Source organism: Tiliqua scincoides, chromosome 8 (assembly GCF_035046505.1).
Source record: "Tiliqua scincoides isolate rTilSci1 chromosome 8, rTilSci1.hap2, whole genome shotgun sequence".
Taxonomy (NCBI): Eukaryota; Metazoa; Chordata; class Lepidosauria; order Squamata; family Scincidae; genus Tiliqua; species Tiliqua scincoides.
Window position 1 is genome coordinate 6195433 of NC_089828.1, and position 14392 is coordinate 6209824.

The following is a 14392-nucleotide window of genomic DNA, read 5'->3' on the forward strand; positions in this document are numbered from 1 at the left end:
AGGATGAGAAGTTATTGCTGCCAAGTTATGTCATTACAAAAATGTCTGTGTTGTATTGATGATGCTCAGGACCTCAGTGGCAGTCTTGGCCTTTTTCCTGCCCAGGGCCTCCACTCTGTTTGCGGACCCCCACCCCTGACCCAGAAATAATTGCAGTGACATCATCATATTACTGCAATCACTTGCAGAATTGCAACGGGAGTTCAAGCTTCTCCCAGCGTGATTCCGTGCCACTCTGGCTGCCCTTCTCCTCCAAGGAGAGGAAAAAAGCAGCCCAGAGCGGTGTGAAATTGCAGCAGGAGTCTCCCACTGCACTGCCACTTTGGGGCGCGTCTTTAGTCTCTTCTAAGTTGATGAAGATGTGGCCCAGAATCACAGTCGGAGTGGCTATGAGTTGTGGTCAATCCAGCCACGATTCAGTGCCGTTCTGGGCTTCCCCCCCCTTTATAGGAGGAAAGACAGCCTAGAGCACTGGGAGTTTTAGTAGCTTGCTAAAGCACTTATATTCTTCTTGAATCTAGCAAACTGCAGTTCCAAGAGAACCACATATTGCATGCCAAAGGCTCCCCTCCCACACATACTCTCTGTCTCACACACAGCCCCTCTAGGTGTATGGAATTAGCTGCATGATCCTGGTCCAAGGCCTCTAGATCAGTGGCTCTCAAACTTTTAGCACCGGGACCCACTTTTTAGAATGAGGATCTGTCAGGACCCAGATGATGTCATGACTGGAAGTGACATCATCTGTGGGGAAAAAACAATTTTAGGCTGCAACCCTACCCACACTTACCCAGGAGTAAGTGGCTTTTACTACCGTTGTTAAAAGCATATACATAGTAGCCTGTTAAAAGTACGGATCTGTCACATTTCCCCATATGCAGTCACAAACCATGGTAACATCAAGTCTAATATATTAAAAATAAAATATTGAAATGAATGGGGACTCATCTGAAATTGGCTTGTGACCCACTTAGTGGTCCCCGACCCACAGTTTGAGAAACACTGCTCTAGATGGCCAGCACCAGCCTCTGCCAGGAGATCAAATAAGTCAGGCTGAGATCAGGGCTGACAGAAGAGCAAGAAAAACCTCAAAAAAGACTTGCCAAATCAAGGCAGCTTGCCGACACGTGCATTTCATATCATGGTACAAGAACAGGGAGGCAAAGCTTTCATTCTAGGGATGGGCAAGTTCTGTATTCTTGGGGGCTGCTCTTTCCTCCAGACGCTAGAATCAGAGCCGAGCAAAATAACCTCTTCACAGATGGCTCTGTTCCTCCATTACGTTGGATTCAGAAGTGTGGCACTTGGATGGTACAAGGTCACTGCTGGGATGGGAAGGAGGGAGTGCTGAAGTCCCCTCCAGAAGCAGTTTGGCAGCTGCCCTTTGCCTTTCCAAAATGCACAGAGTTAGCAATACAACACAAATTGATACACGAATATACGAAGCTGCCTTGGGGTTCAACTAGAAATTACTTCACAAAGTGGTTGACCTGATGTACTAGTTTCTCTTTACTCAGTTACAGCCAGAGATCTGAAACAAGACTGCATCATAGAAAAAAAAAAGGGGGCAGAATTTTACCCACTGCTCCTCCCACAGGAGGAACCACATCCCCCCTCTCAAGAAGACCCCTGCTGGATCAGTCCAAAGGCCCATCTAGCTCAGTTTCCTGTATCTCACAGTGGTCCACCAAATGCTTCAGGGAGCATACAAGACCACAAGACACAACCTGTGTCCTGCTGCCCTCCCCTGCATCTGGCACTCTGAGGTGGCATACCTCTAAAACCAGAAGCTTGCACATACCTTTCACGACTTGTAACCCGTGATGGACTGTCCTCCAGGAATTTGTTCAATCCCCTCTTAAAGACATCTAGGCGAGATGCCATCACCACTTCCTGTGGCAAGGAGTTCTACAGACTAATTACACTCTGGGTAAAGACTAATTACACGCTATCACTATTTGTTCCAGCTCCCATAAATGACATAAGTCGATCCTATTGGTTCTGATATACTTTGGCTGGCAGCATTCCTCTGAGGGTTTTCCCAGAGATCCTGCCCCAAATCCATTCAACTGGAGATAGCGAGGATGGAATCCCCTGCCTGCAAAGCATGTGCTCTGCTACTCAGCTGCAGCTCAGCAATATACTGTGGGCCCTCAGTATCCGCAGGGGATCTGTTCTAGAACCTTCTGTGGATACCGAATTCTATGGATAGTGAAATCTGCTGGGAGGGGGACCCTGTTGGTAAACCAGAAGTGCATTTCAGAATCCTCTGGGAGGTGAGTCCCTGCACCTTAGAAGATGCTCCAGACATGACTGGAAGGCACTTCTGATTGTGTCCAGGAGGTTCACTGAGGCCCTCCAGCCATGGGCTTGTCACCCAGGGATACTGAAATCCACTGATACTGATCCGCTGATGCTGAGTCCGCAGATAAGGAAGGCCCACAGTATTTGGGAGGGAACCAAATATTCATTGCCTCTTGTCATTAAGTGAGCAGGTTATCACACCTTGCCTTAAACTTGCTAGGGCCACTGCAGGTCAGTCAAAGCTACGCTGGGGACCATTCTGGTCTCAGGTCACCAGTTGGCCACTCTCAAGACAGGCCCTGTTTGTTCTCAACCCTCAGACAAAGAAGCAGGCAGAGCAGAGCCGGGTTTTGCCTCGCGCTCCACACATACGCTTCCCCCTTCCTCCCACCTCCTCCTCAGCCTGCCTCGTTCCATGAATCCTGAGGGACACTTGACAAAATGTCTATAAAAAATAAAGAGGGGGAAAAAATCAGAATCCAACATCTTCTTGCTGTCAGCCCACACAGCCAGCTGCCTCTCACATAGACCATTTGGCAGGCGCTGGCTCTCCAGGAGCCCAGCTGCTCAGACCGCTCCCGTCCAGTAACATCAGGGATACGAGGACTCGGGGAGAAATTAACAGAGTCATCAAAAATTGAATAAAAGATGTTAAGGAGTTGTTCCTTCCCCTGTAAACATCAAACGGTTCGTCGCAGGAAGCAGGTTTTGATAACCGTTGCGGGGGGGGCACTGAGCAGCTACAGCCTCCAGAAAGGAAGGCAGCCTCAAAGTCACGAACTTTGCAGAAAGGGAAGGGGTGTATGGAGAGCCTCAGAGGACAGTGCAATTGAAAGCCCTCCTGTATTCAGACCCAGAAGAGGGGTGGGTAGTTTTAAAAAGGGACCACTTTTAGGACAAAACGCTGCATTCCCCTTATGCTAATGCCCATCTCCAGGATTCTCTAAGCCAGTGGTCTTCAACCTTTTGGTGCCATGGGTTGGTTGGCAACCTTCAGTCTCGAAAGACTACGGTATAAGCCTACAGCGCCCGGTATTCTCAAGCTGTCTCCCATCCAAGTACTAACCAGGCCTGACCCTGCTTAGCTTCCGAGATCAGACAAGATCGGGAGATAGTGTTCAGTATAGGGAGATGGTTGGCAACCTTCACTCTCGAAAGACTATGGTATAAGCCTACAGCGCCCGGTATTCCCAGGCGGTCTCCCATCCAAGTACTAACCAGGCCTGACCCTGCTTAGCTTCCGAGATCAGACAAGCTCAGGCATGTGCAGGGTAACAGTGGACAGCCCAATCAATCAATCAATCAATCAATCAATCAATCAATCATATATGAGATGGCGGATTCACAGTAAATCTCAACCCCTCCTAGGATCCTATCTGCCTACCTCCCCCGCCCCTGTTATGCCCTCCCAGCACTGTTCACAGGAACCAAATATTCTTATTAGAGAGAGCAGAAAAAAGTTTCCATGAAACCTGACACTAGTGAAAGCTATTTTAGCACAACTTGCTAAGAACCTCAGCAGGACTAGGACACAATCCCCTGACACCTGAAAAGGCACATCAGATGCCTCCCCCTTTACTTGGTACTGTTATAACTCAGCGGTCTTCAACCTTTTGATTCCTGCAAGTTGCTGTGACACCACAACAGCGGCTTTGCGACCCCATGAGGGTCACAACCTCAAGGTTGAAAAACGCTGCTCTAAGCCATTAGGTGTGAGGCTCAAAGTGGCCAATGTTCGCTTCCACCTACCAAAAATGCCCTGCTTGCTGACATTTTCAATATTCTATTGCCAATATTCTATGCTCTCTCCTCATTATGCTGTGTTTGGAATTCTCCCCCCCCCCCTTAACTTTGATTTACAAATCTAAAACACACATACCTAGGGAGACTGCTAAGAATATAGAAACTAAGCTCTTATTATTGGAGTGGTCTCATTTTGCTCCCAAACTGGTGAGCACAGAATCACCAGAGTTTGAGATTGGGATGGATGGATGGATTCTGAGAACTTGTGGTAGACGTTCTCACAAAAGTTCTCACTTATAACTCAAACTTTAAAGGGTTAGGGAAGGAGGTCCCTAAACTTACCCTTTTTTTGCAGCCATTGCCCATCACAAGGCGATATCACCATGGCATCCCCTTACCACAAAACTGCATCAAGGCACAGTATTATGAGGTTGCAGCTTTCAGGGCAAAGAAAAGTAAATAAAAATGCACCTGTCAGCAATTTACGTAGCAGAAAGCAAGTTCACCTGGACTGGTTCCCCCCCCCCCCTTCAAAAGAACCCACAGAATAGCTTTCCTTCACTTGTTCACCTACAAATCAGGCGGGGGGGCATTTCAGCTCAGTTTTCACCCATAATTTGGCAAAAATAGCGTTAACATATCCTCAAACTACTTAAAAAATTTAAATAAATTAAGTTTTGTTATTGCTTACTAAAGGTAGGGTGGAGGGGAGAAGTGAAGTATGCTAAGATCATAAACAAGGAAGATGAGATAACAAAGGCATAATGAAAATATTATGCTCCCAGGGTGAGTCAGGCTGCAGCACTGATGAACCAAAGATAAATCAATGTTTTTTCCTCTCTCTCAATTAATCACAGTGTTTGACTGAAAGACTACCCCACTTGCAACATAAAGGGCCATCATAAATACTGACCGAGACACATATATCACAAAGGGTTATTTTTCTTTCTGTCCATGTTGTTCAGGGCTAGAGGGGAAGGCAATACAGCCATCTCCCATTGAAACCATCAAGGCTGGAATGATGCACGAAGCACAGATAAAACTTACAGACAGCAACGGGATGGCAACTTTTCCAAGGAAATCTGGGGGCTTGTCTCCATCTTCATCAAAGACTGTCACTTCCAGAACATCGTGGATGTCTTTCACGGGGCTGGAAGGAGAGTCACAGAGAAGATTGTTACCAGTGCATATGTACCTTCACTGCTACAGAAAAGAGCTGAGGATAAACCGGTGGCATCGCTGGGGGGTGTGGACCACACCAGATGACACACACAGGGGGGTAACACCACCAGTGGCCAAGTATTCTTGAATAATACCACAACGATATATATCATTCAATGTGCAATTTCATGCAGAATGCAATGAAAAAACCACGTTTCAATATCTCTATTCTTTCAAAAGTTACAGCCAAAAAATGAACAGATGGGGCAATGGTGCATCATCACACCCAATGCTCAGGGTATTGCCCTGCGCACTGCATGGGAGGAGGTTCATCAGGGAGGTGACACACTGGCCTCCCATACCAGGTGATGCAAACTCTAGTGGTACCACTGGGATGCACATTTACTAATTAAGTCCTGGTCACTTTGGAGAATGAAACTTGCTTTTGCCTATACTTCGCCAATTCAATCAGCCCAATCTTACTGTGGCCATCCCTAGGTTAATGGACTCAAGTTGCAAGAAAACGTCAGCTAGGTGACTGCATTTAGGATGGGAAAGTGTCAAGACTAGCTCACACATAAGAACATAAGAACAGCCCCACTGGATCAGGCCAAAGGCCCATCTAGTCCAGCTTCCTGTATCTCACAGCGGCCCACCAAATGCCCCAGGGAGCACACCAGATAACAAGAGACCTGCATCCCTGTGCCCTCCCTTGCATCTAACGTAGCCCATTTCTAAAATCAGGAGGTTGCACATACACATCATGGCTTGTAAACCGTAATGAATTTTTCCTCCAGAAATTTGCCCAATCCCCCTTTTAAAGGCATCTAGACCAGATGCCATCACTACATCCTATGACAAGGTGTTCCACAGACCTACGCTGAGTAAAGAAATATTTTCTTTACTCATATTTACTAAATATTTTCTTTAGTCTGTCCTAACTCTCCCAACACTCAATTTTAGTGGATGTGTGAAAGCACATCCACTATTTCACACATGTGAAAGCATGCTGGAACTGCTGTGATTCTATGGGAGATCAGAAAAATGATCACACAGAGCGTTTCTCCTCCCTTGAACATTTGCATGTTTTAGAATCTGGCCTACAGGAACCCCGCCCTCCTTTCAGGGACACCAGGATACCTGTTCTAGCCCTTGTGAAATAGGTCCACCTGGTCCAGCCCTTGTGAAAGAGATCTATATTTCACCACAAAGTCTGCACTGTAGCAGTCCAATGTGAGATTTGCATTGAAATTGAAATTGAAAGCCCCACGTGGGTTTCAATTTCACACCACCGTGAACATTACTGGACTGAACAGCAGCTTCTATATATTTTTTAGAAAGAAAAAAAATGAAACAAAATCAAAGTAGCAGAAATGCCAGTTGCACAGTCGCTTACAAAGTGAAGACCTGGTTCCACTCTGGATTGAGGTTTTTGTAAATGGTGCAGCTCTGAAGTCTGCCATTTCCCAGCTCTAATACACAGAAGGGATCGCTTTTGCCTGTAAAAGAAAAATGAGATCTTTAACAAACAAAAACAAACAGAAAAAGGGCAACACTTCCCTATTTAAGAAATGAATGCCAAGAACTTAAACTGGCAGATGACACTATATTTCTTTTCCCCCATTATTCTCAACAGCCACAGATTAGGGAACATTTCAAGTGTTGCTAAGTTGCCCTCAGGTAGCAGAAGGACTATGTAAGAGCAAGAGGAAAATAGCTCTGTGGCAGAGAAGTAAGTTGCTTCAGAACTTTTCCATGTCCTCTATCATATAATCTGCATCCCAGCTTGCCACACTGGTTCACCTCTCCAGCAGATTAAATCTTCAGGCGTAGTGTTTCTGGTGTCAGACCTGGAAGATCTAAGATTCAAATCCCTGTTCATCCATGAACATAAGAACAGCCCCGCTGGATCAGGCCATAGGCCCATCTAGTCCAGCTTCCTGTATCTCACAGCGGCCCACCAAATGCCCCAGGGAGCACAATAGATAACAAGAGAAGCTTCTGTGGTGACCCTGGGCCAGTCACCTATCATTATTTTCAGCATGAGAAAGTTGGATAGGATTGGGCCCTGAATCTGACCATCTGATATAGCAAAGATATGTGCATGGATTATACTATAGTTACATATCTATTGTATTTGTCTTCTCTGGTTTTTTTTTCCCCCCTCAAAATAAAAAGCAACAAATCTAGCACAAATAAGTTTCTGTACCAACTCACATCACCTCTAGGGGATTTCTGATATTACATACTGAAAAAAGGATCTGTTTAGAGTCGTATTTCATACCTGAAAAATCTGCAGCCAACAGATCAAGAGCTTTCAAAACTTTGACTTGTAAGAAGCCGATGTCCTTCATGTCGCAGAGAGTGTTCCTTAAACCCTGGAGGGGGAGAAGCCAGCAAAAGAAAAGAAAAAAAGTTAAATAATGATTTAGACTAAAAAAAAGTAGACAAAAAATGTAATAAAAAAGCTACAGGAGATATTTTCATTATGGTCAACATTCCTTTTCACTCAAGGCTCTCTCTCAGTCCCTGTCCCCTAAACAGGACTCTTGCAACATCATCACTGCAAAATATTTCACTGCAAAATATTTGCAAAACATAGAGCCGGAGAATTACAATAGCACCCCTATCTTTTCTGACTGGCACTTTCAACAGTTACTTGGAACAAAATGTCAATTTCAAGACCATTCCACATTTGTACAGACTGATTCACAGAATTCCTACTGGTCCCCTCCTCCCTCTTGCCCTGTACAACACATTGAAAAATGCAGGGCTGCCTCAGAGTCCTTTGAAATCAGGCAGCAGCCCGCTTCACTGGCGTTCTCCTCTGTGTAATGAACAAATGTGATCACATTTGTGACAGGGAGACTTACAACAATCTACACAGTCTGCACTCTACATTTTCAAGGGGTCCAGTCCCCATGTTGACTAATTAACAGTCATTCCAAAAAATGTGTGGTTGGTCTGTGGAACTCCTTGCCACAGGATGTGGTGACGGCATCTGGCCTGGATGCCTTCAAAAGGGGATTGGACAAATTTCTGGAGGAAAAATCCGTTACGGGTTACAAGACATGATGCATATGTGCAACCTCCTGATTTTTGAAATGGGCTATGTCAGATGCAGGGGAGGGCACAGGGATGCAGGTCTCTTGTTATCCGGTGATTCAGTTGGAGCCATGGCAATTATCAGTAACAAATTATGGCTTCCTCACGAGCAAGAAGATTTGCTGTGCCCACCCTTCCTCCTTCACTAGGGCAACTAGGAGACAGGAGGGGCAGGGTGTGTCTCAAGAGTGGAACCTCTAGGCAGTTGCCTTATGAAGAGGACAATGACCAGGATGACTCAACTCCTTTCCCCCCAAGAATGCTGAAGCACCCAGAGGGAACCAAGGCACACAACCCTGCCCCACACCACATAGAGACAAGGGGTCAGTCACTCAGCCATAATATTCAACGTGTGATAAATGGAGGTGTTTGTTTTTGTTGAATACCATATAATTACAGCCTAAGTATTACTGAATACAATGAGCTGAGTAAAATAAACAATGCCACTTTCAAACACCTTTAGTGATAAAATCTTGTTTCTCCTCTGCCTCCTTGTTAAACACCACACTTTCAGGATCTCAGCTTCAATGTCCTTTTTGTCTCTATCTTCCCCATCTTTTTCTTCTTAAAAAAAAAGCATAGCGTTCAGACTCACATAGCGTTGAGAAATCTGCTTCCTCTCATTGGGGTCTCCCAGGGGGGAAATGCACAAATCAGAGATAGAAACCCCCGAACAGGGGGCAACAGAAATCACCAGCAAGAGGGACCCTGGTTGTTTCTCCAGGGGCAATTCCAAGCGGTTTGCCTGTTTGTCAGGGAGGGAGCTGACATCTACCTTGCACCTTGAAAAACAGAGGCAAACGGAAGCAAAATTAACAAGAGAAATAAAATACAAACTTGCTCAAAACATGCAGAACGTATTTATTTACACAGTGCAAAGTGCTTTACGACCCTCAAAGACAAGTCAGATAAAGGTTCTCAGTGAGTATGTGGTATAGCCTCTTGTTTGACTGTACCATCTCAGAAAATAAGACAGGAGTTAGTGAACTGAGGGCCCAATCTTATCCAACTTTCCAGCACCAATGCAGCCCTGAAGTAAGGGAACAAGCATTCCTTTACCTTCAAGAGATCTCTATGACTGTCTCCCCCCACTGCAAAATGCAGTACAAACCCTGTTGGCATGGCTGCATTGGGGCTAGAAAGTTGGATAGGATTGCACCTTTAATGGGGGGAAATCACTTATTTAAAAGTACTTCCCTGTCAAAACTGCCATCATGTGAAAAACTTGACCAGGAACAAATCCCCCCCCCAACACACACACACACACACACACACACACACACACACACACACACACACACACACAGAGTGTGTATTTTAAGTGACAATATAGTCAGAGGACTGTATCTCGCGCTCTTCCTGAAGAGCCTGGATTGGTTCCAGTTGGTTTACTGCGGCACAAAATGTTTGATGTGTTACAGCAAATGTTTTAAATCTGCTGGATGTTGACGCTATGAAGTGAATGCTGGGGATTCCAGATTATTTCATGAATTCCAAAAACAGATGTCTAATTTTCTCTTTTTCAGGACATAGGCTGCCAAATAGTACCATTTGAGGCGTTTTTTTTACCTGTTCACTGTACCTCCGATTCAGAATTGCTTGGGGATTCTCGTTTATTTATGTCTGACTGATTTATACGGTGACAAAATGAATCAACTTTGTTCTAACAAAAACATCCCCCCCCCAAAAAAAAGCAGTACAATCAATACATCCAGTTTAGCAAATTGAGAAAAAAAAAAATCAACCAACAATTATGGTCTTTCTTCAGTTCTAGTGACGGACATTTCATGGTCATTGAGCTCCACGGTTTGCAAGTCACCACCTCCGGTTCTGTGAGGATATGCAAACACCAACGAGTCCCAGTTTAGGGACTCATTTGAATTTAATAACTTCTGAAATGCCTTGTTCTTCACCATTTTTTTCCAAAACACTTTTTTGGCTTTTTTTTTTTTTAATAACAAAAGAAAAAGGTGGAAACCCCACAAACGTCTTCCAAGGCATTTTTTTTTTTCCTAAGAGCTGCTGTGGGGAAAAGGAAGCTGCTGGGTTTGTAGCCATGAAGAGCCTGGAGTGTAATCATTTAAATGCTTTTTTCTTTGAGAGTAAATGGAGTGCAACCTTCAAGGAGCTTTGCAGATTTGAGCTCTCAAGCAAACATCTCCCACTTCAGTCCAAAAAGAAGGGGGGGGGGGTTTATACTGCCCAAAGTGTGTGGTGGGAGCCCAGTTTCTGAATACAGCAAGGGAGAGAGGATTTGGAGTGGGCTTTTGGCATTTAAGGCCTGTCAACAGGTTTCAATTTAAATCCAAAAAACTTGCAAAGGTGTTTTCTTAAGAGGCAAAAGGAATTGCCAAGGTCAGCCAGGTGGGTTCCTTCTAGGTAAACAGGATACGCATTCCCCACCCACCCCAATCACCCCTCTCCAGTTGGCACCCATCCATCACCAGTTGCAGAGCCTGACCACTTCTAAATAGCCAGATTGAGAAAGGAGGGTTGGATAAAATCTGTCTTCCCCTAAATATTTAAGTTAAATGAATGCAGGGAGGAAAGTGTCCAGCATGGAAAGGAAGCTAAGCAACCGACTTGCAAATCAAACCCCACCCCCATATTTGGTGGCTACTGCCATAATTTATTTTTTTAATGCAGAAGTCAATCACATTCCCCTTACCAAAACAGGTATGTTTGTCATGCATCCACATCTGCATTTCAATTCTGCATTTCAATTCTGCATTTTCCTTTTACATAAACTCAGCATTAGAATAACAAATGAACCCAAAAGCATCCCTCAGAAAAGTCAAAGTCTGAGAAAGAGATGAATCTTTGGGTTTGGTGACAGTGGTTGATAAGTTCTCACTGACTGAAGTCATCAAGAAGTGCAGGGTAAGCACGGCTCTCTCCAACCCGGCAGGATTTCAGGGCAAACTACCCAAACCATCTGGGACCAGTTAAACCACAGGACTAGACTTGATTGCACAGTTTTGCTAAGGAACTGCAAACAGAGCCCACACCTGCGCTAAGGCAGCAGATTCCCTCAAAGACATGAGTACACTTAAAAACAGAAGTAATTGAATTTAACTGAGCCAACCACATTTTTTAGAAAAGGAGCAAACACCTTGGTAAAACTTGAACACATATTGAGTTTAATGTGCAAATCCAGCTGTTTAATTACTTGTGTCTCTAATTGTTTACACAGCAATTTTTCTCTGAGCAATGCAACCCTCTTTCCTCCCCCCCGCCCCCCCGAGCAGCATGTGACTGTCAGATGGAATGCAAAGGAACCCAAAGCTTGCTCCAAGTAAAGGACTGGAGCACACAATAAATTTACTATGAAGATGCCTTCAAAATGGTCTCCCAAGCTGCAGGTTCCTGCAGTTTATAATGACAAACTATTTACTATACAAATTGTTCCTAGCAGGTTCTGTGTCTCCAAGACTCCAACAGTGGCACTTAGTAAACATGGAACAGGGAGCTTGGAAACTCAAGGAGGTAATGCACACCATAACTACTTCTAGACCAGTAATTTTTAACCAGTGAGCTGTGAAAGGTCCACAGGTGTACTATAGGAATTTGGAACAAGGTGGTTAAAAATCGCTAAAAATACTCTTCCGGGTCCTGCAGCTCTGTTTTAAAGGCAACTGTCTGTAGTAACAAATTGACTGTCCCTCTTCCTCCAGCAGAGGAGGAACTTCAAACGGTTGCCCTAGAAAGAGATAAGTACAACCTGGAATTCTACTCCAGAAGTGTCTCCCAGAAGTGACATCACAAGAGGCAAAGACCAGAGAGGTCAGCGTACTGTGAGAAGAAATTGCAGAGAGGATTGGGATGGAGCAGGGAAACCACCTTGCCATGGGAATGGGTGGTTTTCAGTAGCACCCCACTGGCAAAGGCATAGCTATACCTTTCCTCTGAAAATTGGAGTCCCATGAGTGGGTGCTGTGGACCTCTTAATGAATTCTCAGCACTCCCACCAAACTACCACTCCCAGGATTAATGGGGCTTTGAAGCAACCACAACTAAATTGGTACAGAACAGATCCATTTGCAGTGTCCATCTGATAGACCACTTCTGAATCCAGGATTCTTCCTTCCAAACTAAACACCATCTGAAATTCAGTGGGCACAGATTGCTGCAAGCACCTTTTCAGGTGTGTCTTGTGTACAGAAGCCTGCACCTCCCAAGGAGCTCACTGAACAACAACTTGGTTATATCTTTCTGGTGCTAGGAGAAGACTTTTATCTGCCCAGGTGTCCCAACACCAAGCAAAACTAGTTTTAATTGTTATTTCTCCTGATGTACCTTACTGTGTTGCTACTACTTTAGAATTTTTTTTTAACCAAACTGCATTGTGCTGCTTTTAATGTGTGCACTGCTATGAGTGCCAGGGAGCTGAAGACAGCTTGTGAGACCTGATCAGAAGTTCTCCAAGAACGTTTGCCCATGAAAATCTGACCAGATTTGGCAAACCTGGACAGAGAATGCAAGAGAATGATCACCTTTTGTTTCACACATCAATTTATTCATATTCAAAGCTTTCCAAACACTGGAGGGGAAAAAAAAATTAACTTACAGTCCCAAAATTTCTTCATGCTTTTTGTTATCCTTTCCCCAGACCTCAATCTCCAACACATCCTTCCTGTCAGAGAAGTAGTGAAAATCAAACTGTTCCCTCCACTGTGGCTTTGCACTCTTACAAAGTGTCTAGAAAACATGCAGTTATAAGGTTTATTTTTCTTATAAAGTGTATTTCTTTCATATAACAATTTGATCTATCAACAAACAAATCAAAGTATCGGCATCCCAGGGCCCAGAACAGCAGTTTCTTGCGACAGGGCAGCAGAAAAGAAGCAGTCCCAGTACTTTGCAACAGCGGATTCAAATCTTGGAAACACAAAGTGGTTTGGCTCTCTGGTGCAAGGATTGGGGGTTCCCAGTGCCAGCCAGGATGGAAGCTTTCCAATCCTCAGTTCCAATGGGAAATGAAGAAGGATGTTCTTTTCCCTCTCATACAACATCAGGAGACATTCACTAAGATTGAGTGCTGGGAAAGTTAGAACAGAAAACATTTCTTTACACTGTGGGTAATTAAACTGTGGAACTCCATGACACAGGACATGGTGATGGCACCTGGCTAAGGCACCTTTAAAAAGGAATGGTGCAGATTTATGGTGGACAACTCTATCACATGTTACAAGCCATGATGGTTCCATACTAAAAGGTCCGTGTACATGTTCTGTGAGAGATCTGCAACCAACTTCCAAGGTGGATTTGGGATGTGCTTTTTTCCTTTAGTGAAATGCAGGTGCTGGGGTTGCATAATGGCTAAGACAGAGTCATAAATCAGGGAATTCCCTGGTTCAAATTCTGCCTCTACTACGATCACATGAAGTGGCCCTAGGCAAACCGCTCCTTCTTAGTCTCTGCAGCAATGAGGGGATAGTAATACAGGTATCCACTGAGAAGCAAGTAAAAACAGGTTGTCTAAAGGGTCACCACACTAGTAGCACCGTGTAAAAGCCTCACACATCAGAAGTCAGCACCTTCCCTTAGTGCACTTACCTTGCTCTTATACTTTTGATCTCCCATTTTCAGTAAAACAAATATTTGTGTTATGCCACCTCCAGGGATGTTCTTCCCTTCCAGCAACGCAATGGAGACTGAGCCATCCCACAGCTGACTCTTTCGCAATGAATCGGCCAGCCTGGCAGTCCGTATGAAGCTCACCTAAACAGGGAGACAAGCACAGCAGGATGTCCCAGGAGTTCCCAAGCTTTAACGTTTTTGGATATACATCTATATCACTCAAAGTGTGGGGAGGTCAATCGCCTGCCTCAGCTGCTACCCCTTCAGCTTCAAACCCTATATTGTGTTGTGGTGAGTTCAGGAGCATTGTGTCCAAGACAAGCTGACAAGCAGCTCCTTCATCTCTCACATTGAGGGCAGCCAAGACGCTTCTTCGCTCACACCGAAGAGCAGGTGAAATAACTCGGCTTGTCAGCTGCTTCAAGGTCTCGCAGTTCACCGTCCCGGTGGCCTCGAACTGGCGACCTGCAGATGTTATCTTCAGGCAAACGGAGGCTCT

The 14392-nt window shown here is 44.8% G+C and overlaps 1 protein-coding gene across 1 annotated transcript in view; it reads right to left on the minus strand.

Moving 5' to 3' along the window:
* Positions 1 to 14392, minus strand: part of MCTP2 (multiple C2 and transmembrane domain containing 2) — an 89356-nt gene that overhangs the window by 48890 nt on the left and 26074 nt on the right. Inside the window, 6 exon segments of the mRNA XM_066634895.1 lie at positions 5095 to 5197; positions 6605 to 6707; positions 7493 to 7586; positions 8909 to 9095; positions 12881 to 13011; positions 13870 to 14034. Of these exon segments, the coding sequence (XP_066490992.1) occupies positions 5095 to 5197; positions 6605 to 6707; positions 7493 to 7586; positions 8909 to 9095; positions 12881 to 13011; positions 13870 to 14034 (783 nt within the window).